The sequence below is a fragment of the Calidris pugnax genome, unplaced genomic scaffold, assembly GCF_001431845.1.
Source record: "Calidris pugnax isolate Ruff unplaced genomic scaffold, ASM143184v1 scaffold21, whole genome shotgun sequence".
Taxonomy (NCBI): Eukaryota; Metazoa; Chordata; class Aves; order Charadriiformes; family Scolopacidae; genus Calidris; species Calidris pugnax.
The window spans coordinates 2,272,731-2,300,165 of NW_015090770.1; the positions used below are offsets into that span (position 1 = coordinate 2,272,731).

At 44.1% G+C, this 27,435-nt stretch overlaps 1 protein-coding gene across 9 annotated transcripts; it reads left to right on the forward strand.

Moving 5' to 3' along the window:
• Window positions 1–1,750: 1,750 nt before the first annotated feature.
• MUC13 (mucin 13, cell surface associated) lies at window positions 1,751–27,381 on the forward strand. 9 transcript variants are annotated; one of them, XM_014939067.1, is made up of 20 exons: window positions 1,751–1,889; window positions 6,223–6,276; window positions 7,003–7,062; window positions 7,414–7,467; window positions 8,265–8,318; window positions 9,103–9,162; window positions 9,514–9,567; window positions 10,372–10,425; window positions 11,234–11,287; window positions 13,791–13,910; window positions 15,253–15,359; window positions 16,958–17,016; window positions 17,962–18,104; window positions 19,919–19,977; window positions 20,245–20,311; window positions 21,499–21,610; window positions 22,669–22,706; window positions 23,748–23,835; window positions 25,336–25,492; window positions 26,160–27,381. In XM_014939067.1, exons 1-20 carry the CDS (start codon window positions 1,832–1,834, stop codon window positions 26,163–26,165), a joined length of 1,458 nt encoding a protein of 485 aa, XP_014794553.1. In that variant the 5' UTR covers window positions 1,751–1,831; the 3' UTR covers window positions 26,166–27,381. The 9 variants fall into 9 exon arrangements, with proteins under 9 accessions (XP_014794553.1, XP_014794529.1, XP_014794545.1 ...); XM_014939043.1 differs by having other exon boundaries at window positions 26,487–27,381; XM_014939059.1 differs by having other exon boundaries at window positions 9,109–9,162; window positions 26,487–27,381.
• Window positions 27,382–27,435: the final 54 nt, after the last annotated feature.

The window sequence follows — 27,435 nt, forward strand, 5'->3', positions numbered from 1 at the left end:
AGTGTTTCAGCACCCTCAGGGTAAAGAATTTCTTCCTTCTCTCTAGTCTAAATCTACCCTCTTTTAGTTTAAAACCATTAGCCCTTGTCTTATCATAACAGGCCCTGCTAAAAAGCTTCTCCCCATCTTTCTTATAAGCTCACTTTAAGTACTGAAAGGACGCAATAAGGTCTCCCTGGAACCTTTTCTTCTCCAGGCTGAACAACCCCAACTCTCTCAGCCTGTACGCACAGGAGAGGTGTTCCATCCCTCTAATTTTTGGCCCTCCTCTGGGCCTGCTCCAGTTTACAATAACCCTAAGCTCAGGAATGACTTGAGTAATACTTCTGGGCTCTCCCACCCTCCTACATACAGGAAGAGCCACTCTGAATATCTGAGATTAGTGCACGACACTGCTTGTCTTGTTCTTAAAATAGCAGACTGTTTGAACAAAGGCAGGTGAAGGAAGGGGAGAAGTATTTAACACACAGAGATGTTACTTCTTATTTGGAAACATGCTCATAACCTGCGAGTGTTTCTGGCAGTGGAGTTTGCCAGAGGAGACCAGCTCTACAGCCTTCACAGCCTTTACAGATGGCTTTGCAGAGGATACACCTCATCCTTCTTGTCCACGTCTGATAATGACAGGATAACCTGTGTTTATTTCACTGAAATACTTTATTGGCAGTTGTGGCAGGATCCAGGGACACCCAGGCCTTCAAAGTGAGAGAAATCACACTTTTCCCTGAAAAAAAGGAAATGGAAACCACTGTGGGCCATCTGATTTCAAATTGTTTCAAGCAGTAGATTTTACTGCAGCACAAAGCAGAACAAACACACTTGAGCTAGAGAACTCAAGCTAATGAGGCAGCTAAAAGTAAGAGGATTTGCAAAAACCAGATCCTGCCTGCAGAGATCTTTTTTCCCATCTTGGTCTCTATCTAGCAATTTTCAGCGGCTTCCTGGGATGCAATGTCAAAAAGACTCTGTGTCCCGCCTATTTTCCCTGTATCATAGCTTTCTGGGCTACTTCTCATTTCTAGATCTGCTGCAAACTCCCTGCTCCAGCCTGATCCTTCTCTCTTCCAAGTGTCTCCCTGGCACAAACGCACTTTGTCTCAAGAAAGGAGGACTACCACCCCGTCAAACACCTTCCAGCTACCCTCCCTGCTTCCCCTTCTCTGGCCACATCGCTTTAGTGAGCCCATACCACACATAAGATGGCAGCAAACAAGAGAGCCATAATCACTGCCAGAAGGGCCAAGGTCAGTCCTATTTCTTTGATGTCGAAGTTGTGTTTTCTGTTGCTTTTTACCCTGTTAAGCAGTAAGAAGTGCTTTGGCATAAAATTCTGCTTAAAGGAAACGAAAATTGAGGTCTGAGGCATAGAGTCTGTCTGACTGGTAATTTATTGCAAAGGAAGTGAACAGGTACTCTGTTCAAAGTGCGTAATTAGCATGCCTTGGGATGGGATAGCTTCTTGCATTTTAAGAACAGATTATACAGCACCGTCCATCTAATTTGCATTGAATTTGTCAGTATGGAGAGCTGGCAGGGGATAGCTGTCGTGCCATCAGTTCCCACAACAGCTTATTTAGCGGTAACTTCCTTGTGTCAACAGGTCTTAGGAATTTATGACTTCAAGGAAGAGCACTGCAGGACCAGAAATCTTTTCCCAGCTGAGGAAGAAGAAAAACACAGCTGGGATCTATCATTTGCTGCTTGCCACCATGACGTCAGCTCGGGGCTGAACTCAGTACCTGTGCCTGGGACCTTAAATGAGCTGATGACAGAAGAGAAAAGCACTTTCTCTTAGGTTTAGCGGCAAGTGGCAGCAGCAACAGAAGCAGCAATGAGACACCACATACTCCTCGCCGTGGTGCTCAGCCTGGCGGTAAGCCTTTCGAGAGGTAAGAAACACTATCTTCTGTTTTGGGATTTATCAGGGCAGCTATCCTGTGGCAGTGAATGAATTGCTTAGTACTTTCAGCAGCTGCTGTGATGCTGGAGGTCAGTGGCGATACGCAATTCAGCATGTCTAGATTTTGATTAATTAACAAGGAAATTGTCACTGAAAGCCAACAGTTGTCCTTGTTCGCAGAAAAATGCAATATCACTGGTGCTTGTGATTAACCTAATTTAGCCTATTTCAAGAGCAGTTTTCAGGACTTGTGCGCTAAACCCAGGTAATTCAAGCTCTGTTACAGTCATAACAAAAGGTGTGACTGTTCCACCTCAATACCCAGGGAAAGGAGCGCTGCTGCTGGCCTTCTGGCTCCTTAAACGATCCGTCTAGAAAGCAGCACTGCCTGAGCTGTCTTGCAGAGCATTCATTCCCTCCTGTTGAAATTAATTAATGGTAACTTCACCACTGCCACGGGCGGCCAAGGGTTGCACCATGGTCTGTTCAAACTGAAGGGCAGGTGTCATTCCTTAAGCCACTTAGTGCTTTTTGGGCATAGTGGCAAACTTGGTAGTTGTGGGCCAGAGACCTGAAGCTTTGAGAGGATAGGAACTCCTGTCTAATACGGAGACAAAGTTACAGAGATATGAGCCAAATTAAGATCTTTACTGATGCTGTTAAGCTTGCAACGGGTAGCAGATGGTTGTGGGTCTCTGTTGGCTGGTGTGGATTTCCAGCAACATCTACAACATGCTACAGACCGATTTTTAGCTATGAATTATGAGCATAGAAGTCTTCAAGATTGTTAGTTGTTTGGTTTTCTGTTTGGAAGCTTGTGCGTAACAGCAAGATGTGAAAAATCTTGACCCAACAGACTTTGTGTCAGGATGGGCCTGCCCAGAAACCTTTTCCTTCTAAGCAAACATTGTAAAAACATTGCAGGATTTATCCATTTGAATAGCACTGGCAAAGGCTCTGCCCTATCAGCAGCCAGATGTCTCTGTTATTCCAGTAAACACTTAAGTCTATTAACACATCCTGTTTCCCTACGCAGAAAGTTGGGTCTAGGGAGACAGAGCCATAAAATAATGGCAGGTTACCTTCAGCAATGTTCAATTGCAGCTTACGTGCTCTGCTGTTGCCATGAAAGTGATTCTTACTGGATCCAAAGGGTAATAGTCCTGAACAACTGTTAGCCAGATCCTCTACAAGGCTAACAGTTGTTGTAGACCAAGGGCTAGCACTGTACGAGGTTACTGCCCCACCATCCATTTTGAGATGGCAATCTAAATAATGCTCCAAAACCACGGCCTGTGGCCAGCATAGATTTATATTATCATGGTTATAGGAAAAAGTAACATTTCTTAACATGGACTGGGGAACAAATAATGCTGCCTCTAGGACTCAGTGACCAGTGGAGGCAGAAGATTTGGCAGACAACTGGCACAATTGCTCATGTTTCCCCTTCACCTAGAGGAGACTAATGGATTACTTCAGGTGATGACTTTCTGATGTGCCTTTTCTACATCCACTTTATTGATCAGAAGAAAAAAGTTTGTAAAGTTTGCCTCACTTTGGATTTTCAAAGCTCTTGAAAAGTGGGGTCTATTTTTCAAATGTCTGTTGAGTTTTGTAATGTGTTTTTTTTTTTTTTTGATATACCAGCTATAAGAGCGTGTTAGTGCCAAGGGTTTTACCTAGAAATACATTAGTCTTCCAGCTGCATGTTGTTAATGACTTAGTTAATGCTGCTGCAATCATAATTTAATCTGAGAGTAAACATGTTTATTCCTAACTGACATATTAACTAATCTGTTAATGACTTAGATTAAATTATGATTGCAGCAGCATTAACTGAGAGTAAACATGTTTATTCCTAACTGACATATTAGCTAATTTAGATTGAAGTTAAATCACATGATTCACATGTCTATCAGCAAGGCTGTTTTATTATTTGTTCTCCTTATTTATAGACACAAAACCCGCAAACATTCCTTACATCAAGAGTTAAAAATGACCCAGTTAAAATATGAAATAAACATCCTAAAGAGAAATAGATAAAATACTTCAGAAGAGTAAACGCAGTAACAGGTAATGGTAAAACCAAAACACAAGGAAAATTTTCTTCAACCGTATTCCAGTATCAGCCACATTTCTCTTTATTCAGAAAGAATTACAACAAGGAAGGAAAAGAATGAAAAAAAAAAAAAGTATACTGTCAAAACTCCAAGTTATGGAGCTACAAGTTATATACTTCCAAGTGCAGTCCTGGAAATAGGGTCTTGCTGATGATAATTTAGCAGAATATACATATGCTGTATAAAAACTCTCTGCTTTCACTGTCCACTTGTATTTATTAGAGCCCAGGGGGTGTTAGCAAAGGCAGTCATTATTCCACCACTGCTCTGAGAGAGTCCATTTAGAGTTTTTAATGATATTTCTCCTGAGACCATCTTCCATAATTGCAAACTATCTATATAGGTATATCTTGCAGCAAATGTATTTTTTGTGGATTTAGCTGAAGTCTAGAGCAGAATCTGAAGAGTCACTGTGAACATGCTAACTGTGAAGTGAGATGTCATGTAAGTCTAATTAAAAGCAGTGCAACTACTGAAGGTGTATAGTGGTAAAATTGCTGCTTGTTTAAGGGATGAGAAAAGCAAATTGACATAGGAATAGAATGGGATGCCCTCACAACTACCTGAAAGGAGGTTGTAGAGAGGCGGGGGTCGGTCTCTTCTCCCAAGTTACAGGCGACAGGACAAGAGGAAATGGCCTCAAGTTGCACCAGGAGAGGTTCAGGTTGGATGTCAGGAAAAATTTCTTCACAGAAAGGGTTATCAAGCATTGGAATGGGCTGCCCAGGGAAGTGGTTGAGGCACCATCCCTGGAGATATTCAAAAGACGAGTTGACACGGTTCTCGGGGATATGGTTTAGTGTTGGTTGGTGGTCTGTAGGTGTGGTGGGTTTTGGGTTTTTTTTGTTGTTGTTGTTGTTTTTTACAGTCGGACTAGATGATCTTAAAGGTCCCTTCCAACCTAGGCGATTCTGTGATTCTGTGACCCTGCTGTGGAAGGCAGAACTGGTCATGTGGTGCTGCCTTGGGAAGGCAGAGGGAGTTTTCCTGCAAGGAGACGTGTGTGCCGGCAACTCAGCATGCCGTGGTCTCTTAGCAGAGAAAGGCAGGAAGGGTACAAAACTGCTATTGGTGGGAATGACCCAGATGCCAGGGTGTGGGAGAAGGATAATGAGGGAAAGCAGGACACCAATAAGGTAGTGGCCCTGCGGACTGCCCAAAGGCAGGGCAAGGCTGGCCAGGGCTTTACCTGCTCAGCCCCACACAGGTCCTTCAATCACCTACTCAGAGGTTGCCCTGTACACACACAGGTTCCCCAAGAACCCTGCCCTCTTTCCCTGATGGCCTTTGCTGCAAGAGGGAAAGTGTTGGGGAAGATTTGAAGAGGCAGCTCTTTTCCCGCTTGGTGCCTTTGTCTCCTGCACCAATCCTGGGTCAAGAAGATCCCTGCACACAAGGTGCCCGGGGCAAGCTGTGACCAGGCCCTGCAGGGAATTGTTCTTGTGCCTACTTGGAGCATTGGCAGGGAGGGAGCCAGAGCATGCACCAGCTTGGGGCTGAGTTCCAGGGACCGTGTCAGGAGACCGTGGAATGGTCTCTCCCAGGAATCCTCCATGCCCCACCAAGACCTCTCCCAGGTTGTCCTGAGGAGCGACATCCAGGTGGGTTGAAGCTCCTGCTGGGGTCACCCTGAGGAGGGGAAAACTGCCCACCATTCAGCTTTCCTCCATCCTGAGCTCAGACGAGTGCACCCTTCCTGGCAGCACACCACTTGCCATCATGCCTGCGCCTCATCTGGAAAGACCAGCTGCCTCAGACTTTCACCTGAATGATCCTGGGGAGAAGGCAACTGTAGGGAAGTGGGAGGTGTGCTGGCTGTACACAGTCCCGTGGCACTCTGATGCTGGCAGTGTGGTGGTGCCTTGGGCAGGTGGAGGGAGCTTTCCTGCAAGGAGACACGCATGTGCCACTGGCCAGTGAGTGCAGCTGAGCTGGGAGCAATGCACTGCCCATGTGGGGCACGGTCTGAAGCTCAGGGATCTGGGGGAGAAGGGGCCATGGACATGTCAGACTCCACAGGCATCACGGCCAGGAGGAGCCAAAAGGCTGGGCAAGGTGACCCAGGACTGTGGCTGCTCAGCCCCACACAGGTCCCCCACTTACCTACTCAGAGGTTGTTCTGCACACACAGAGTTCCCCAAGGCTTTTCCTTCACACAACCTTAAGCACTGCTGACATCTCTCTTCTTTTTTCCCTCTCTAGAGAGCAACACTGAAACAGCTACTGCCACACCAGAGCCAACAACCTCAACTACAGGTAAGGAGCAAAAAGCCTTCAGGTGGCCTGTTATAAGGACAGGTTGGAGTAACTCATTCCCAGGGAGCTCAGCATTCCCCTTCAGGTCAAGGATGTGTTCTCCTGCCTGGGTTTTCCCAAGTTTCTTTCCTGGTGCAGTTGCAGAGCCCCCGACCAAGTCTGCATCTCCTTTCCTGCCTTCCTATTCTGACCCTCCTGGTCTTTGCTGCAAGAGGAAAGTGCTGATTTCAGCTACCCTGTCTCCTCCTGCTTGCTGTCTTTGTCTCCTTGAACAATCCCAAGACCTACATTAGGTTCTCACATCCTTGCCACGTAGAAACAGTTGCTGCATCACAGATTTTTCAAAGCAATGTCATCAAGCTGGTGCTGTCTGTGTGGTGCTGCCTTGGGCAGGTGGAGGGAGCTTTCCTGCAAGGAGACACACGTGTGCCAGTGGCTGAGACAGCTGTGGCCAGTGAGTGCAGCTGAGCTGGGAGCAATGCACTGCCCATGTAGGGCACGGTCTGAAGCTCAGGGATCTGGGGGAGAAGGGGCCATGGACACGTCAGACTCCACAGGCATCATGGCCAGGAGGAGCCGAAAGGCAGGGCAAAGCGACCCAGGATTGCGGCTGCTCAGCCCCACACAGGTCCCCCACTTACCCACTCAGAAGTTGTTCTGCACACACAGAGTTCCCCAAGGCTTTTCCTCCTTAAGCACTGCTGACATCTCTCTTCTTTTTCCCAGCTCTAGAGGACAACACTGAAACAGCTACTGCCTCACCAGAGCTGACAACCTCAACTACAGGTAAGGAGCAAAAAGCCCTCAGGTAGCCTGTTATAAGGACAGGTTGGAGTAACTCATTCCCAGGGAGCTCAGCATTCCCCTCAGGTCAAGGATGTGTTCTCCTGCCTGGGTTGCCCAAGTTTCTTTCCTGGTGCAGTTCTCCAGAGTCTGGAGAGTCAGACTCCAGAGGCATCATGGCCAGGGGGAGTCGAAAGGCTGGGCAAGGTGACCCAGGACTGTGGCTGCTCAGCCCCATGTAGTTCCTCCACTTAACTACTCAGAGGTTGTTCTGCATACACAGAGTTCCCCAAGGCTTTTCCTCCGCACAACCTTAAGCACTGCTGACATCTCTCTTCTTTTTCCCTTCTCTAGAGAACAACACTGAAACAGTTACTGCCACACCAGAGCCAACAACCTCAACTACAGGTAAGGAGCAAAAAGCCCTCAGGTGGCCTGTTATAAGGACAGGTTGAAGCATCTCATTCCCAGGGAGCTCAGCATTCCCCTCAGGTCAAGGATGTGTTCTCCTGCCTGGGTTTCCCCAAGTTTCTTTCCTGGAGCCGTTGCAGAGCCCCCGACCAAGTCTGCATCTCCTTTCCTGCCTTCCTATTCTGACCCTCCTGGTGTTTACTGCAAAGGAAATGCGTTGATGATGATTTCAGCAACCTGTCTCAACCTGCTTAGTGCTTTTACCTCCTAGAACAGATCCCAAGACCTACATTAGTTTTTCACATCCTTGCCATGCAGGAACAATAGTTGCTTCACAGTTTTCCCAAAACAGTGTCACCAAGCAGGCCATTGTGGGTAGCAGACTAAGGGGCTGATGGGTGCTCTAAGCCTCAGCTGGTGCTGTCTGTGTGGTGCTGCCTTGGGCAGGTGGAGGGAGCTTTCCTGCAAGGAGACACACGTGTGCCAGTGGCTGAGACAGCTGTGGCCAGTGAGTGCAGCTGAGCTGGGAGCAATGCACTGCCCATGTGGGGCACGGTCTGAAGCTCAGGGATCTGGGGGAGAAGGGGCCATGGACACGTCAGACTCCAGAGGCATCGTGGCCAGGGAGAGCCGAAAGGCAGGGCAAGGTGACCCAGGACTGTGGCTGCTCAGCCCCACACAGGTCCCCCACTTACCCACTCAGAGGTTGTTCTGCACACACAGAGTTCCCCAAGGCTTTTCCTCCACACAACCTTAAGCACTGCTGACATCTCTCTTCTTTTTCCCTTCTCTAGAGAACAACACTGAAACAGTTACTGCCACACCAGAGCCAACAACCTCAACTACAGGTAAGGAGCAAAAAGCCTTCAGGTGGCCTGTTATAAGGACAGGTTGAAGCATCTCATTCCCAGGGAGCTCAGCATTCCCCTCAGGTCAAGGATGTGTTCTCCTGCCTGGGTTTCCCCAAGTTTCTTTCCTGGAGCCGTTGCAGAGCCCCCGACCAAGTCTGCATCTCCTTTCCTGCCTTCCTATTCTGACCCTCCTGGTGTTTACTGCAAGAGAAAAGTGCTGATTTCAGCTACCCTGTCTCCTCCTGCTTGCTGTCTTTGTCTCCTTGAACAATCCCAAGGCCTACATTAGGTTCTCACATCCTTGCCATGCAGGAACAATAGTTGCTTCACAGTTTTCCCAAAACAGTGTCACCAAGCAGGCCATTGTAGGTAGCACACTAACGGGCTGATGGGTGCCCTCAGCCTGCCCTGTCAGCTGGTGCTGTCTGTGTGGTGGTGCCTTGGGCAGATGGAGGGAGCTTTCCTGCAAGGAGACACACGTGTGCCAGTGGCTGAGACAGCTGTGGCCAGTGAGTGCAGCTGAGCTGGGAGCAATGCACTGCCCATGTAGGGCACGGTCTGAAGCTCAGGGATCTGGGGGAGAAGGGGCCATGGACATGTCAGACTCCACAGGCATCATGGCCAGGAGGAGCCGAAAGGCAGGGCAAAGCGACCCAGGATTGCGGCTGCTCAGCCCCACACAGGTCCCCCACTTACCCACTCAGAGGTTGTTCTGCACACACAGAGTTCCCCAAGGCTTTTCCTCCTTAAGCACTGCTGACATCTCTCTTCTTTTTCCCAGCTCTAGAGGACAACACTGAAACAGCTACTGCCTCACCAGAGCTGACAACCTCAACTACAGGTAAGGAGCAAAAAGCCCTCAGGTAGCCTGTTATAAGGACAGGTTGGAGTAACTCATTCCCAGGGAGCTCAGCATTCCCCTCAGGTCAAGGATGTGTTCTCCTGCCTGGGTTGCCCAAGTTTCTTTCCTGGTGCAGTTCTCCAGAGTCTGGAGAGTCAGACTCCAGAGGCATCATGGCCAGGGGGAGTCGAAAGGCTGGGCAAGGTGACCCAGGACTGTGGCTGCTCAGCCCCATGTAGTTCCTCCACTTAACTACTCAGAGGTTGTTCTGCATACACAGAGTTCCCCAAGGCTTTTCCTCCGCACAACCTTAAGCACTGCTGACATCTCTCTTCTTTTTCCCTTCTCTAGAGAACAACACTGAAACAGTTACTGCCACACCAGAGCCAACAACCTCAACTACAGGTAAGGAGCAAAAAGCCTTCAGGTGGCCTGTTATAAGGACAGGTTGAAGCATCTCATTCCCAGGGAGCTCAGCATTCCCCTCAGGTCAAGGATGTGTTCTCCTGCCTGGGTTTCCCCAAGTTTCTTTCCTGGAGCCGTTGCAGAGCCCCCGACCAAGTCTGCATCTCCTTTCCTGCCTTCCTATTCTGACCCTCCTGGTGTTTACTGCAAAGGAAATGCGTTGATGATGATTTCAGCAACCTGTCTCAACCTGCTTAGTGCTTTTACCTCCTAGAACAGATCCCAAGACCTACATTAGTTTTTCACATCCTTGCCATGCAGGAACAATAGTTGCTTCACAGTTTTCCCAAAACAGTGTCACCAAGCAGGCCATTGTAGGTAGCACACTAACGGGCTGATGGGTGCCCTCAGCCTGCCCTGTCAGCTGGTGCTGTCTGTGTGGTGGTGCCTTGGGCAGATGGAGGGAGCTTTCCTGCAAGGAGACACACGTGTGCCAGTGGCTGAGACAGCTGTGGCCAGTGAGTGCAGCTGAGCTGGGAGCAATGCACTGCCCATGTGGGGCACGGTCTGAAGCTCAGGGATCTGGGGGAGAAGGGGCCATGGACATGTCAGACTCCAGAGGCATCGTGGCCAGGGAGAGCCGAAAGGCAGGGCAAGGTGACCCAGGACTGTGGCTGCTCAGCCCCACACAGGTCCCCCACTTACCCACTCAGAGGTTGTTCTGCACACACAGAGTTCCCCAAGGCTTTTCCTTCACACAACCTTAAGCACTGCTGACATCTCTCTTCTTTTTCCCTTCTCCAGAGGACAACACTGAAACGGCTACTGCCTCACCAGAGCCAACAACCTCAACTACAGGTAAGGAGCAAAAAGCCTTCAGGTGGCCTTTATAAGGACAGGTTGGAGAAACTCATTCCCAGGGAGCTCAGCATTCCTCTCAGGTCAAGGATGTGTTCCCTTGCCTGGGTTTCCCCAAGTTTCTTTCTTGGTGCAGTTGCAGAGCCCCAGATCAAGTCTGCATCTCTTTTCCTGCCTTTGTCCTCTGACCCTCTTAGTGTTTACTGCAACTTTGCTGCAAGAGAAAAGTGCTGATTTCAGCTACCCTGTCTCCTCCTGCTTGCTGTCTTTGTCTCCTTGAACAATCCCAAGGCCTACATTAGGTTCTCACATCCTTGCCATGCAGGAACAATAGTTGCTTCACAGTTTTCCCAAAACAGTGTCACCAAGCAGGCCATTGTAGGTAGCACACTAACGGGCTGATGGGTGCCCTCAGCCTGCCCTGTCAGCTGGTGCTGTCTGTGTGGTGGTGCCTTGGGCAGATGGAGGGAGCTTTCCTGCAAGGAGACACACGTGTGCCAGTGGCTGAGACAGCTGTGGCCAGTGAGTGCAGCTGAGCTGGGAGCAATGCACTGCCCACGTGGGCCATGGTCTGAAGCTCAGGGATCTGGGGGAGAAGGGGCCATAGATACGTCAGACTCCAGAGGCATCATGGCCAGGGAGAGCCGAAAGGCTGGGCAAGGTGACCCAGGACTGTGGCTGCTCAGCCCCACACAGGTCCCCCACTTACCCACTCAGAGGTTGTTCTGCACACACAGAGTTCCCCAAGGCTTTTCCTTCACACAACCTTAAGCACTGCTGACATCTCTCTTCTTTTTCCCTTCTCCAGAGGACAACACTGAAACGGCTACTGCCTCACCAGAGCCAACAACCTCAACTACAGGTAAGGAGCAAAAAGCCTTCAGGTGGCCTTTATAAGGACAGGTTGGAGAAACTCATTCCCAGGGAGCTCAGCATTCCTCTCAGGTCAAGGATGTGTTCCCTTGCCTGGGTTTCCCCAAGTTTCTTTCTTGGTGCAGTTGCAGAGCCCCAGATCAAGTCTGCATCTCTTTTCCTGCCTTTGTCCTCTGACCCTCTTAGTGTTTACTGCAAAGAAATGTGTTGATGATGATCTCATTTACCCTGTCTCCTCTTGCTTAATTCCTTTGCCTCCTTGAGGAGATCCCAAGGTCTACATTAGTTTTTCACATCATTGCCATACAGGAGCAGTTGCTGCCTCACAGTTTTATCTGTCAGTCCTGTCCACTCCTCTCTTTTCCTGCTTGGTGCCTTAGTCTCCTGCACCAATCCTGGGTCAAGAAGATCCCTGCACACAAGGTGCCTGGGGCAAGCCTGTGACCAGGCCCTGCAGGGAATTGTTCTTGTGCCTGCTTGGAGCATTGGCAGGGAGGGAGCCAGAGCATGCACCAGCATGGGGCTGAGTTCCAGGGACCGTGTCATGGGACTATGGAGCGGTCTCTCCCAAGGAATCCTCCATGGCCCACCAAGACCCCCATCCCAGTGAGATGTTCCAGGGGAGACAGAGAGCTCCTTTTCAATGCTGTGTCTCCCCTCCACTCTGTCCTGTTGACCCTTGCTGCAAGGGGAAAGCGTTGAGGATAATTTCAGAAACATTGTTGCTTTGCTTGGGGTCTCTGCCTCCAGAAAAATAGTTTGGTTTCTGTATGAGCTCTGGAAACAAAACATCTGGAGACAAGCCCTCTAGCAAGTGAAACACCATTAAGTGTTTTCCTTTCCACTTTTGGGGGATGAAAGAGATGTACTTTATTTTCCCCCATTACTCAGAAAATCTCTACCTCATCTCTTAGAACATACCTGTGGAATTAAGTGAAAGAAACCAGCCATGGTGAAAACCAGAATTTGGTGATTTGGAAGAGAACTGTAATTGCCATCCTATATATAACATATATTGAAATATAACTTTTAATTACTTATAAATGAATAAATTATGTATAGATTTGAAATATATACTTTAAAATCCTTAGAGAATATATCATTACTGAGGGAAAGTATAACTGTGGCCATTGCAGGCAAAGAGTGTACCCTATAAAAACTTAAATTTGAAATGTAATTGAGATTATTCTAATGTCCTGTCACTCCCTAAATTTTTTTCTTCTAGTGGATCTGCTACCACATCTTTCTAAGAGATTTCTCCTTTTTATTGCTGTGCATGTTTCTGGGCTAGCCTCTCTCAGGGTGATTTTCAAGGAAGGGTTAGCTGGAAGGTTTCCTATAGTGCTGTTAGTCTCCCAAGTGTTTAAACATGATGAAATTGAAGAGGGTTGGCTCTGGACAAAAGCATACACCACAGAATGGTCTGGAAGGTGCTGTGATGGTGAAAACAAGAACCTTGCCCTTGTCTTGGGGTGGCAATGACAGGCTTGGCATTGGGGGATAGGGAGAGATGTGTGGACCCTGCAGAGCTTTTGGACTGAGAAAATTTGCAGGGATAGGGCAAATCAAATGGAAAGAGAGGTTGCCAGAGAAGAGATATCACAGGCAGGTATACAGGGTAAGTCACACTGAGCAGGAAGTTGCAGGAAGTAAGGACAAGGCACTGTACAGGGCAAGGTAGAGGAAGGTCTGGGAAAGGTTTTGAGGCATCATTCCATGTCTTTGATGGCCTCAATGTAACCAGGACACTAACAGGGCTGCCATATTAACTTATTTTCCCTTTTCTGGGAACGAACACAACATCATCTTCAGCAACAACTCCAGCAAGTAAGTAGAAGGCAGCAGTCAGCACAAATCCACAAGGTTTTACTGCCTAGAAGTATGGCGTAATGGCCAGTTAATATAATTAGTCATATTATGGTGACAGCTGTGAGCCCTGCAACAAATTCCTTAGCGTCATGCTCTTATATCTATTGAGGTGTGTATACTATGATGATTAACTTGGGAGCTTTCATTTTCATTAATGTGTCTGCAATAAAGGACCCTACCATAACTCTATATTATAATAAGGCAAGTACATACCAGTGCAGCATTGAAGATGCACAGGCTATTGTAACCTGCCTTTTTCTGAATTAGTCGCTGATTTTGGCAACCCTTGATATACTTTTATGTTTGTTTTGGTTTTAGTTGCATTAAATAGAGTTAGATTGTGAATGCTCAGTATGACAGGTGATGGATTTCCGCCTTACTCTGTGTCCTCACTGTGATATCCTGCTGGATTGTGTAGGGAAAACAGTTCCTATACAGACATAAAGCAAGCAAGACGTAGCCATGTGCTCTTTAATTCCATCTATACTCTATAAAACATACCTGATGGTTTCTTTTAGTAGAAGCATACATGAACTATTCAATGTATGAACTACTTTATATATGGACTGGCTATTGCAACTTCATAGAAATCCTAACATTAGTATCCCTCATTTTTGTATCAGGGGACGTGTGCAACCCAAACCCTTGTGGAACAGATTTGGCTGAATGTATTGCTTTACACAGCAATTATACCTGCAGGTGCCAATATGGATTCTACTACAGCGAGAACAATTGTCGTCAAGGTGAGTTGCAGAAGGGCAATCTATATTTTTGGTTATTTCACGGATAACTGCTTAGGTGAATTTGTCTTCCCATACCCCTTGTTCTCACTTTATAACTGAAAACAATCAGTCTGGGAAAGTGGCTGCGGAATAATGCCTTGCTTTGCAGACAGCCACTGCTACACTGACCTAGATTGTTATCTCACAAAACGTACCTGTTAGTTTCTTTTAGTAGAAGCATATATGAACTATTCAATGTATGAACTATATATGGACTGGCTATTGCAACTTCACAGAAATCCTAACATTAGTATCCTTCATTTTTGTATCAGGGGACGTGTGCAACCCAAACCCTTGTGGAACAGATTTGGCTGAATGTATTGCTTTACACAGCAATTATACCTGCAGGTGCCAATATGGATTCTACTACAGCGAGAACAATTGTCGTCAAGGTGAGTTGCAGAAGGGCAATCTATATTTTTGGTTATTTCACAGACAACTGCTTAGGTGAATTTGTCTTCCCATACCCCTTGTTCTCACTTTATAACTGAAAACAATCAGTCTGGGAAAGTGGCTGCGGAATAATGCCTTGCTTTGCAGACAGCCACTGCTACACTGACCTAGATTGTTATCTCACAAAACGGTAACAGCCAAAGAGGTTAATGTGCTAGGAAAAGAAGGTGAGCTCTCTGTCGGGGTGCTGGAGATTAAAATAAGTGAAAAGCAGGAAAAAATGCGAGTGTAAACCTGACATCAATATTAATGGCCCATGAAGACCTCTAAACAACCGTCTTGATTTTCCCTATTGCTAAACACTCAGCACAGTCCTGTTGAAATGCATCTCCGAGATGCTGCTGAAGGCCAAGTGTGCAAGCAAAGGGGGATAATTATTTAAGTGCCAGCAAGCATGATTCTCAAATTTACTTGTAAGCCTAAAGAGGCAGGTAGACACTGAATCACCGTCTCAGATATGGTGAATCACATTAGCAGCTTAGTGGTTGCAGCTTTGGAGTCCTTAACGTAGGTATTTTCTCACTAAACACTGTAACACTTTAGATGGAGTCTTTTGTTAGCTTCAGGCCATGCTTACAGTTTATCGCTATTCAGTTTCATAGTCTGGCCAATTTGATGGAGCCCAGGATCCTGCCTGCTTCCCCGGTAGCCAAAGTATGCCCCCCATTGTATCTGAATTGTTTAAGCAAATGTTTGTCCCCTACTGGTTCCTCCAGTATATGAAAAATAGCACTGATTGATTTCTGCATTGAATTTCTCCATCTCTGAAGGCTGGAGAACTCTTAAGCTGAAACCTTAGTTAGTACTTGAATGCTTTCTAAGTAATTAATATTCTCTGTTCTCATTCCAGGGAAAGTATTCCCAGGAGTCATTACGCTGAATGCTTCTTACAGTGATGATCTTCAAAATGTAAATTCCACACAGTATGAAGAGATGTTCCAAAATATAACAAAGTTTGTGAGTGATGATGTTTTGGGGTTTTTTTCTGTATATTTAATGCTATCTTGAGTGTCATGCAAACAGAGGGGATACACGCTGTCTTTAATGTGAAGCCTAGAATAGTTTTACTTGAAAAATCTACTTGTTTCAAGCACTAATTTAGACCTCTTCATAAAAGACTTGAATTCTGCCCTCAGATGAGTACGTACATGGCTCTTGTTGAAGTGAAGGGATGTACCTGTAATAAATAATATCTGCATTTTTAGTGCCACTCCTATTCTGGGAAGTTCTCACATAAATTGCTCTGTATCTTTCACCATTCCCTCTCCAGAAACTATGTGGCTGAATGAAGTTTGAAGTTTGAAACCCATTTAGTTTCTGATGAAATGTAAAAATGAACAATTTTTCATTTTTTTTTTTTTTTAAAAGAAAGCTATCATTTCCACACTGCACAAATGTATCAGAAGGGCTGTCCAGCTGTGTCTAAATACCTAAATAATCAGCTTCTTCTATAAGCACACCAGTATTAGCATTGTAATGCTATTAGTGAAATGGATACTACACATTTTAAGCATTCTATGATTATAGATAAAATATGGTAATGGGCTTCCTGGAGAAATAAGATTAGTAATTTCATTTATACTGCCATGTTGAAACAAGTGGATTTGCTTATGTTGTTTTCTGGAAGTAAGGAAGACTTTACCAGGATAAAGATATGATTTTACCAGACAGCTGATCAAAAAAATTCACCAAATACTAATCAGAATTTATCAAAAATGGTTATAAAATTCTTCTTGTAATTGTATTGCTTACTATGAATGTCTTATTGGAAAGTAACCAAAAATTGTCCTTCCAAAATGTTAAAAAATATTTTCCCTAATTTTTTGGTGCAACATTTTTAATTTTATGGCTACAGAAGTGCATGCTCTGCAGCACTAAAATACATATGTAATAGTAGGCAAAAGTGAAAATAGCATAGAAAATAATTTTTATTTTATTACAAAGAAGGACAGTTTATCTTTCATTTCAGTTGACTTAGCTATCTTATCCTTTTTTTTTTATGGTGCCTTCTGCTTGTGTGTCAGTTGGAGGCAGCTGCCTCCACCATATGTTCCCTGTTTCACATAGAACGAGGGAGAGCAGTGACTTTTCTTCTGACCTCATCCAACCTCCAGTGCTTTCCTCGGGGCTGATCAACCCTGATGATCCCACTTCACTGCACGTTAGGGACACATGGCATCTGTAAGGATGCCTACCTCTCCCTCTTCCCTCTACCTACTCTAGGTTGGTACTGCAGAGACACCCTTGTAAGTGATGGGTCTGCAAGGGATTATCTGTAGCTCTCCAGGCAGTCAACCCTAACACACTGCCTGACATTGATTTAGCTCATGTCTCCCCATAACTCCACTGCTTTCCTATATTTCCTGTTCTACAGCACCACGCCACCACTCCTCTTTCGCAATACCTTGCACGGTGGATGTGACTGATCAGCTTGCTTTATTTATCCCTATAGTAGTGTGCTTTGGACTAAAACTACAGTTGAATACTCAGCACTTCCTGTGATTTTGGTCTATGTTTCTGCTTGCCTTTAACTCAAATTCGTTTACGCTTTACAGTTTGAGGACGCCTTCAGCAATTTACCAGGCTTTGAACAGACCGTCATCACGCAAATTCAGTAAGTCTGCCAGTTTGGTTTTTGCACAGTGCATGCTTCCCACACCACCCCATTTAAATCTGTTTCCCATGGGGTACTCCGTGTTCAAGAAAGGGTATGGGATGAGTTCAGCTCAGTACGCTTCCTGTTGAATGAAGCCATTCTTTTTGTATTTTGAAGGTTTCTGGCCCTGTCATGCTAGCACACACAGCAGTGTAAACCCTTTCAGCAAACCCCATGGACTAAGCAGTTGAGCAGACTGTTATTCCAGCAGGGTTGTGAGGGCAGTAACTTCCAGCAGAGTGGTTGTGACAAAAGTGGGGCACAGTAAAATTTTAAAGAGCTACAGCAATCTACCACTTAAAAGGTGTTTGTGTGCATATCCCAGCAGCATGAAGTTCAGCTGAAGAACAAGTTTCTCTACCTCACACCCCGGGGAGATTGCTGTCCGGGTGAACCCAACCCAGCTAGCATGCAGTTAGCATAGATACCTCTAGATTGCAAACACACCCTTCTGAATTCACTGCAGTCATACCCTGAATTATCCTCACCACGCTTAAGGATGGATTCTCTATGTCATGCCTGGATGACACCACAGGCTGATGAGAGCATGTAAAGGTTAGGGTCTAACAGATGAGTTCCTCCACACTGCAACTGGTTTGAGATTAGCCCAGTAAAAAAAGGTCAGTTGTGTGCCAACAGCACATAAAGGAGTGATGTTCTTAGCATTAAATTCAACAGCCTTTACTTACCAGCTACTATTTACATCTGGATCTGCTGGAAAGATGGATTCCTAAGCAAGACGTGAACTCACTTTCGGTGTCTTAGCAGCTACCTACATTGTGGGATGAAAGGAGCTAGGGGAGAGAGGAAGGTTTGGCAGAAATCTTATTTTGCCTTTGCATCTAGCTTGCTATCCATATGGATTATATGAGACTTTAAAATTATTCTATCTGTACTTTTCAGATCTGCACAAGAAGTCAGAGCTTCTCTTTTAACAAGTGTAACAGTGATGAACCTGTTTACGCACAACTCGGATGTAGATAAGAAGGAAGTTACTTCGGCAATTGAAAAAGCAACTATAAATTCACCTGTCTCTGGGTACAGAGGTAGGTAATTCCTTACTCTGGAAGTAAATAATCAGCAGAACCAGGACTTCCTATCTTCAAAACTGGTTAGAACATTTCTGTGTGCAGCAAAGCCCACCAGAGCATAAACCTTGTTGATTTTAAGGAGCTGAATGTTCAATCTTGGGTAATTTTGAAGACTCAGCCATTCAGTGCTGGGCCTTTTTATCTTAATAAGGTTTTGTACTTCCTGTGTAAAGGAGAGAAGGAAAATACTTATTTCCAAGTAAGCAATGGCATGTTGACTTTAACCTGCTGAGTGTCAAGTGGCTGGAAAATCAGGACAAAATATATACAAACTTATATTGTGCTTCTGAGAATAGTCCAGCATTTTACTGGCAAAATAGGTTGAAACTCTCTTTAGAATTCTTCAAATTCTCTTTAGACTTCTTCAAACTCTTTTTAGACTTCTTCTTCCATAATTAACCATGGTCATTGAAATGAGGCCTCATTTCTTAGCTGCTGAGCTAAGTTACTTATTGGTCTAAATGAGTAAAGCCTTGTGTTACTAAGACTGTAATACTTGGAGAATGATTTTATGAATAAAATATGGGGGGGGTTTCCTCTTTTTTTTAAATTTTTTTTCATATGCTCCTATTTTGAAATCAACTTTCACAAAAGATGCAGGTAATAATTAAAGGAGTCCATTTCATGGCTTATGGCCTGGGTTTGGTCTCTGAAGGTGACTGTATCCACCTCAACCAGAACAGCGTGCTCTACCTAAACATGAGGGGGAAATAGAAAAAAAACCTGAGAGCTCACAAAACAGCAGTGCAATCACATCCCTCCACTGCATGCATGCTCATAAACATATCTATGTAGAACTGTATGGGATCTGTGCCTCCCAGTTCAGCTGTAGAAAAAACTAAGGGAATCGTGCTGGGGTTTTTCTTATAGTTTTTTTTAAGGTGAGTCAGAAAGTCACTGAGGGGAGACCTCATCACTCTCTACAACTACTTGAAAGGACACTGTAGAGAGGTTGGTGCTGGTCTCTTCTTGCCAATAATTAGTGACAGAACACCCACTGAATTTTGTAATGCATTGTTGCCACTGGGACATGGATCTAAAGAGCAACACGCTGGGCAAAGAGCATACTAATATTGCTTGTGAAATGAGCTGCATGCTCATTAACATTTATATCTATGTAGAACTGTATGGGATCTGTGCCTCCCAGTTCAGCTGTAGAAAAAACTAAGGGAATCGTGCTGGGGTTTTTCTTATAGTTTTTTTTAAGGTGAGTCAGAAAGTCACTGAGGGGAGACCTCATCACTATCTACAACTACTTGAAAGGACACTGTAGAGAGGTTGGTGCTGGTCTCTTCTTGCCAATAATTAGTGACAGAACGAGAGGGAATGGCTTCAAGCTCCAACAGACTGAACATTAGGAAAGAATTCTTCACAGAAAGAGTGGTCGGGCATTGGAATAGGCTGCCCAGGGAGGTGGTTGAGTCACCATCCCTGGATGTGTTTTTAAGAGTCGTTTAGATGTGGTGTTGGGAAATATGTTGTAGGGGAGAACTTTGTAGAGTAGGGTTGATGGTTGGATTCAATGATTCCAAGGGTCTTTTCCAACCTAAACGATTCTATGATTCTATGACTCACAAGGATTTTTTGGAATTGCTAGATCATTGGTTTATGATTTACTGACCTAGTGCACTGCTTTCTATGAAATTATATTAACAAGGTTTTTTTTTTTAATTGCTAGATCATTGGCTTATGATTTACTGAGCTAGTGCACTGCTTTCTATGAAATTATATTATTAGTACTCAGTTTGCTTCCTGTTTCTCTTTTAAAGCTGCAAACTATTGTGATGTTTATAATTGTGATAAAGAAACCACAGTGTGCCAAGAAAAAACGATTCCTACATGCGAATGCAGAGTCGATTTCTCAAAAACTCCATGGGATGTTCGTTCTTGTTCAGGTAAGAATCTTGTTACTTTATCTATCCCTGAAAGGCCGACCTGGTTATTCCCTGTTTCAGTCCCTTTTTCAAAAGGGCACTTCACAAATGTGCCAACCTCTAAAAATCAGGGAATGTGTGTCTTACTAGGAAAGCTGTGAAATCACATTCTCATGTTTCACTTTGAACACATCCATAGCTCTATTCCAGTGGAATAAACTATGATTCCTACATGCGAATGCAGAGCTGATTTCTCGAAAACTCCATGGGATGTTCTTTCTTGTTCAGGTAAGAATCTTGTTACTTTATCCCTGAAAGGCCGACCTGGTTATTCCCTGTCTCAGTCCCTTTTTCAAAAGGGCACTTCGCAAATGTGCCAACCTCTAAAATCAGGGAATGTGTGTCTTACTAGGAAAGCTGTGAAATCACATTCTCATGTTTCACTTTGAACACATCCATAGCTCTATTCCAGTGAAATAAACTACTAAATTTGAGAAAATACTCACTGAAAACAGTGAATAAGCAACTCTCTAAATGCATTGTTAAACTCTTGGTAAGGATTGAAACCTAAATAGGTAAAGGATGGAATAAATTGAATCCTACATTCACAGCCTTTTCTGCCAGGACATATTTTGGGAATGCTGCTAGAGGCAGCTATGGGGACACTGACAGAACTGGAACTCTCATGATGCACGACGATCTGTTAAAGCTCTGTCCCTTTTTGGTAGTTCTAGGATTGCATTACTTGTGCTTAGACAGGTTTTCATGGGAAAAATGATTTATGTGATTTTTAGGAGCTGTTAGTTGTTGGGGGTTTATTTGCATATTGTTTTTGAATCTTTTAATGAGTTATCTGTTTATATTTTTAGCTACCCTCCTCAACCCTGAGATATACCTTATTTTCTTCTTCTGAAAACTAAAGTTTTCACACTACAGGAAAAAAGTCTAAGATACGAAATTTTAAGAAAAACAACAAATATTGCAAATACCCATGATAAAATCATGAAAGCTGGCTATAATAAAGGCCAGTGAGATGTGATCCAGTGTAGACCTTTGTGGCCCTTAACCTGTCTAAATCCAATTCAGTTTCAAATCAGTTACAATACAAATAATCTGCTGTGAAATCAAACTGCAGGTCATTGCTTGCCTATGTAAGGTGCAGCCCAGCCAAATTTCCGTTCTGATGAAGCTAGATGGTTTAAACAAAGACTGTTTACTTTTAATTTTGTGCTTTTCTATTTGAGTTTCTGTTCTACGTAGGAATAGCCCTAAAGAAGCCGTTCTGGTGCTTTGAAACACAACAAAGTTGTGTATGTTTACAGTGTAATAAAAAAAAAAGAGGAGGTGGCACAACGAAGTTGTGTATGTTTACAGTGCAATGAAAAAAAAAAAGAGGAGGTGGAATTTTCTCCAATGTGGATTTTTTGGGGGCTATCTTCAATTCACTCCGTATTTTTTTCCCTCTGAAAACACAGATTGCAGTAAAAGCTGTTCTGACGAAAGACACGAGTACTGTGCAAAAGAAAAAGGGATTCCACAATGCAAATGCAAGCCTAACTTTGAAAGAAAGGATGGAGTATGTGTACAGTGAGTACTCAGCTTTTTCTTGTGTTCCTGTGTTCTAGGCAAAGATAGGGGAGAAGAACATCTAACACCCTCAACCTAGAACAGCTTGCAGCTGTGTGAATCAGAGAGGTGCCCAAGGTGGTTAGCAGAAGTTGTGGTATTTTAACTGCTTGGCATTAGCCGGTGGTGTGCACTCATAATACCTCAGAGGAAAGTCAAGGAGATCCAAGATATCTGTGAGTCAGTGAAGAGGATAAACTAATTCATGCTTGTCTTGTGGGTTGCCCACATATACATAAACTATTCCCTCAAAGTAATTGAGCCATGAGAACTAGTATGCTGAAGCATTTAGTAACAAGCATTAGAGCAAGACTCACCTCCAACCCCTGAAAAGTTTCCACTGAAATCAGTGGGGCCTTTCTCTCCTGCTAACTTTCAGACCTATGCTCTTTCATCTTGGTTTTCCCTCTGTGGGTATTTCTGTCAGCTCAGGATCAGAAGAGAGCTGTGGTGTTGGCTGCTGAATCTGAGGAAGTAACTGGTTGTGCTCTGATTCTGTGGATAAACAGAGGAACCTTACTCCCCATATCCATTAAATTAACTCTTTTTGTAGTTATTGCTGATACACACCGAACACTTCTTACCATAAAGTTGATACTTTTTAATTATAAGAAATTAATATGGGAGGAAGATAAAGAGCTGCCGGTCCTTATAGACCTTATGTTGAGGCTTTTGTTAAAGACAGTGGATAGCAATTCTAAGTGGCTCAGAGGTGTAGGGCTTAGTTCTTTGGAGAAATAAGGTCATTTTAACATTTTTCAGGCTGAGAACCTGAAACTTTGAATGTCCCGCTCACCAATTATTCTAAAAATCTCAGATTGTTTTACTCTAACAATGAAACTAAAGAATTCAATATTAAGATAGCATTGATGAGGAAACCTGTAATGAACACACATTGTGGAGAAATTGCTGATAAAAAGTGGAAATAGGCTATAGTTTTGTGATCATCTACTTAATGTCACTTTTTCCTCCCTTCCTCCCTCCCTTCCTTCCCCTCCTTTCTTTTTTCTCTCATGTAGGTGTCCAGTGGGCTACTCTGGGGACAACTGCGATAACAGTGAGTACAAGAATTTCTCATTTTTAATTGTAGCATGAAAAAATACCTGGTAATGTTTAATCTGCATGAGATAACAAAAGTAACAAGTAGAAGCCTTTATGGGTGCCAACATCCTCTATTGATACCAGGAAAGGGTTAGAAAAAAGGAGTGAAATTCTACTGCTGCCTGGAAGGAAAAATCTTTCTTGAAACTCATGTTCAGACAGACAGTAGCATTTCCTCCAATGACCTCTGCATTAAGCCCAGCAGTTTCCAGTCAAACACAGGTTGTTTGACAGAAAAGCATTTAGTCCTCATCTAAAGACGTGCAATGCTGAACTCACTACCACTAAGGGATAGTTTCTCCTGTAATTAATGACTTCCTCTATTAAAATGTCATTGGATTTTCTCTCATTTGAAATGTTTCTGCTTTAATATCCAACCACTGGTTCTTGTTTGTGCTTTATCTTGCAAGCACTGCATAAGATCTGGTACTCTATACTGGTGAAGACCTACTGTTCTCCCGTAACTGTAATCACCAGGACAAGCTAATCAGCCAGCCTTCTAAAGTTTTTTTTCCTTTTCTGAGTCAGTTTTGCAGCTATTTGCTGCACCTTCTCTAGTTTCCACCTTCATATAGGTTAGGAGACGACATTTTTTATGCTTTCTAGTGTTTGTATGTGCCTAAACTCAGAACATCTAATACAGTCAAAGGCAAGTTGGAAACCATTTATGGTTCTTCACTTCTCACAACCCCCTTGGCTTTATTTAAGAAAAAGGCATATCCTCATGTGGCCCTTTGGAGTCTCACACTGCTGCATTCTTAAACTTGCACATATTTAACATACCTGTGTCTGAACCTATGAGATCTTTAAGGGTTTGCTTCTGGTTTTGCCTAGAAGTTTTGGAGATTGGCTCTTTCTTCCCTCCCTCCCTTCCTTCCTTCTCTTTTTCTTTCTTTCTGTCTTTAATAGTAAGAGGACAGGGACAGAACTTGGTTTTCAGTATTTACTATGAGTTTTCAATTGATGTTTCTTGTTTGTTTGTTTGTTTGTTTTCCAGATAGTGAACTCATACTTATAATAGTGGGTACAGTGTTTGGAGCCGTTATCCTGAGTTTAGTGATAGCAGTGTCTGTTGTTTCAGTAAGGTAAGAGTATTTCTTGTAGTTGAATAGAACCTGCACTGCTGCATGTTTGTAGAGAACTAAGCAGAAATTCAGGGAGGGGCAGGGCTGCAGATGTTGTTGCATGCCTAGTTAGGCAGACAAATTAATTTAAGTCATATAGCCATTAGAATTTGGTTTTGTCTGTGTGTTCTTCCCAGAAGTATTTATTCTCTTGCTGTGAATTTGACTATGAAAGCTTTACCCAAGTCTTGAAAATACACACCTGACCTACAATACAATACAGTCCTAATCCTGCCCTAGCCAGTACTGATATGGCATCTGGATGAGACTGAAGAAGGATGCTGATAGTGAACTCATACTTATAATAGTGGGTACAGTGTTTGGAGCCGTTATCCTGAGTTTAGTGATAGCAGTGTCTGTTGTTTCAGTAAGGTAAGAGTATTTCTTGTAGTTGAATAGAACCTGCACTGCTGCATGTTTGTAGAGAACTAAGCAGAAATTCAGGGAGGGGCAGGGCTGCAGATGTTGTTGCATGCCTAGTTAGGCAGACAAATTAATTTAAGTCATATAGCCATTAGAATTTGGTTTTGTCTGTGTGCTCTTCCCCGAAGTATTTATTCTCTTGCTGTGAATTTGACTATGAAAGCTTTACCCAAGTCTTGAAAATACACACCTGACCTACAATACAATACAGTCCTAATCCTGCCCTAGCCAGTACTGATATGGCATCTGGATGAGACTGAAGAAGGATGCTGATATCAGAAGACTGTGTGGCCCAAATTCAGGCCCTCTGCAGGGTTCCCTGCTAGCACTTCAGCTCAAGTGCTGCCACTTTCAGCTCAATACAGGTCACATTTCCAACCAAACATCACTTTAAAGCTTGCTATTCCTGGTGTACTGGCACATCCCCAATTGCAGTTGCACCTCCTTACTTCTCTCCACACAGTAAATATAAAGCACCCAAGCAGCTCCTCTGCCTTTGCTCTCAGTGGTGTCCAGGTGAAGATGCCCACAGGACCCCCCCCATAGCAGGTGTAGCTCAGCAGCAGGTGCACAAGCTGGTGGCGAGTGTCTGTGCAATGTATGGACTTGTGGTCACAGACAATTCAAATGCATCATTTGAATGCCCAGCTTTGGCTGCAGGCACAAGGGCAACTTTACTGAGCATAATGAATGCCTCATTTCTTCCTCTGAATAGTCAGTTAGAGCTAGTGGTGACGAAGGAAACTCCTTCATGTAGGAACCAGTTGAAAGAGGCCAAAGTTCCCCTCCGTCTCACCTAGCAGTCTAGCCCCATCTGTGGTAAGAGATGCCAAACTTTGTACTCTATCAGTAACAAGGTACTTGGTAACAAGGGTTTTGCAACAGATATGCTAGAAAAATCTATCGCATGTTTCAGAATAGAACTGAATATTCAAAATAAAATGGGAGTGGACAACTCATTGAATTAGACTTACTCCATAAATACGGCACACTAAAAGTTCTTTTAAAACCTCCTTTGTTCTTTCATTTCCTCTGAAGAGCCAAACACAAACCAGATCCAGAGAAGAGGAGCCTGATGAGACCAGGATATTCCAACCCAAACTTATCTGATGAGAGACAGAACACAACCTTCCCCAGAGTCCAGACCACTTCTGGCCATGCGAACCCAGGATATCAGCCAAATAATCCATATGAGGTGGGTTCTGCAAATAGAGATCATTTTCCAGAGATGGATTATGCTGATCCGGTAAGTGTTTCCCACAGGCCTACAGGAATTACATTCCTGAACCGTAGCGCTGTGGGCTACAGACTTTGTTGGAACCTGAATTCCACTCTGTCCATCCTCCCTTGGTCTAGAAGGCCAAAGTGGTATAACAGCAACCAAACAACTGTAGCTGCAGTTGAAAAACTTTCCCTTAATACAGAGATCAGGACGCATTTTCTGAAGACCTTTCTAAAGCCCCAGTAGTTATCCTTGAGTCACAGGAGGAGTGCATTTGAGCCTTCTGCATTGCAAAAGGGTAAAGTGCCATCAAAAAGTTAGCAAGCTAGCACAGATTTTGCATTGCTATAGCCCAGTGGAGCCTATTCAGCAGAGGAGTGTCATTAGCTGGAAGGTGTGTTCTGAAAAAACTGCCTGCTTTATCCTTGAGGGAGCTGCAGATGGAGCAGGGACTTGAGAAGTGCTGTGCTGTGATACGATTGATTTGTGGGGTTCTGCATGCAGCAAGTAAATAGGAAGCACATTGTCCATTCAAATCTCTTTTAAATGACGTTCTGGTGCAACCTCTGTGGTGCAAGAAACCACTCCTGTTTAGTGAAGAAAAATCTGTTTAACCGTAATACATCTACGTGTTTTGCAGAACTGAGGCCAAAACCGTGATAGAAGCAACACAGAAACCTGATGGTTTAAAAAAACACCCACTTTTAAAAAGCTACCAATTAAGAGAAGAAAAACATCTATTTAATTAGTTGACTGGTCAGATTCACATGGATTTTGGCATTTCTAACTTTCCAAGAAATTCAGCTTTTCACTTTTGAAAATTCTGCATGTTTTGTTTTCCTTGAGGGCTGGTGAAAGGGCTATCATGTGCAGCGTGCTACATGCTGAACTGAGAAAGAAGCTTTCTGACCCAGAGCTACTCTTTATTTCTTTTCTTCTTTTCTTTTCTTGTCCAAATTCTCTGTAGTATGACGTATCAAGTGAGAGTGGGGGCTTTAGGATGCAGAGCAGATACTAAGAAACCGAAGCCGTGGAAGGATGATCATTGCAACAATGGGTCAGATCAAACATTTTCACACCTTCTCACCAATTCAGTCACTTCAGCAGAAGAGACACCAAAATCCATAACCCCATATTCTCTGAAGATTTTCTGAAGGAAGGCGCCTGCTTGAAAGAGATCATGGACAACTCACTGAAATAAGGGGAAAATGAAGCAGAAGGTAGGAAGAAGAAGAGGACTTTAAAAAGAACTAATGGGCTCCAATAAACATTAGACTTCTTTCAGGTGGCCAGTACATTGGCAAGTGAGTGAATGCAGACAAGATACCAGGATTTTAACCCCGCTGTTTTTCAGTTCTTCTGGAAGATGGTCCAGGCTATATGTGTGATACTGAAAAATGTCAGCACCCAGAGCTTTGTCTGTACTTGTGCTCACTCCATGTCAGCTATGGGCAGCCTGCATGGCTTTGGGCAGATCAAAAGGGTTCTTCATGAGAAGAACCCTTCCTCTTCCTCTTGACTATATCAGATACAGCGTTTTCTCCCTCCTCAACCCCCCGCAATGTTTTCTATCTGAGAGCATTCCATTCAGATCTCAGCTGACGTGCATTGTGTGAGACAATGGTACTCATCTGACCTCTTACACAGCCTTCCTTCACAATAAAATGACAAGAAATGCATCTTCAAACAAACACTATTCTCCATCTTGCACTACTACATTGATTATGCATTCTCAGCTCCTGTGGCAAGTGTTAGTGTGTTATTTTCTCTTCTACTTTTTATGTTGATTGAATGATCTTAAGGTTGAGGGTTGGGTTTTTTTCATTTTTTACATGCACTCAATAAATCTGTCTGTAAAAGAATCCACAGTTTACTGTCTTACTGAGTGTGCATTATCTATTGACTTGCATTAACAT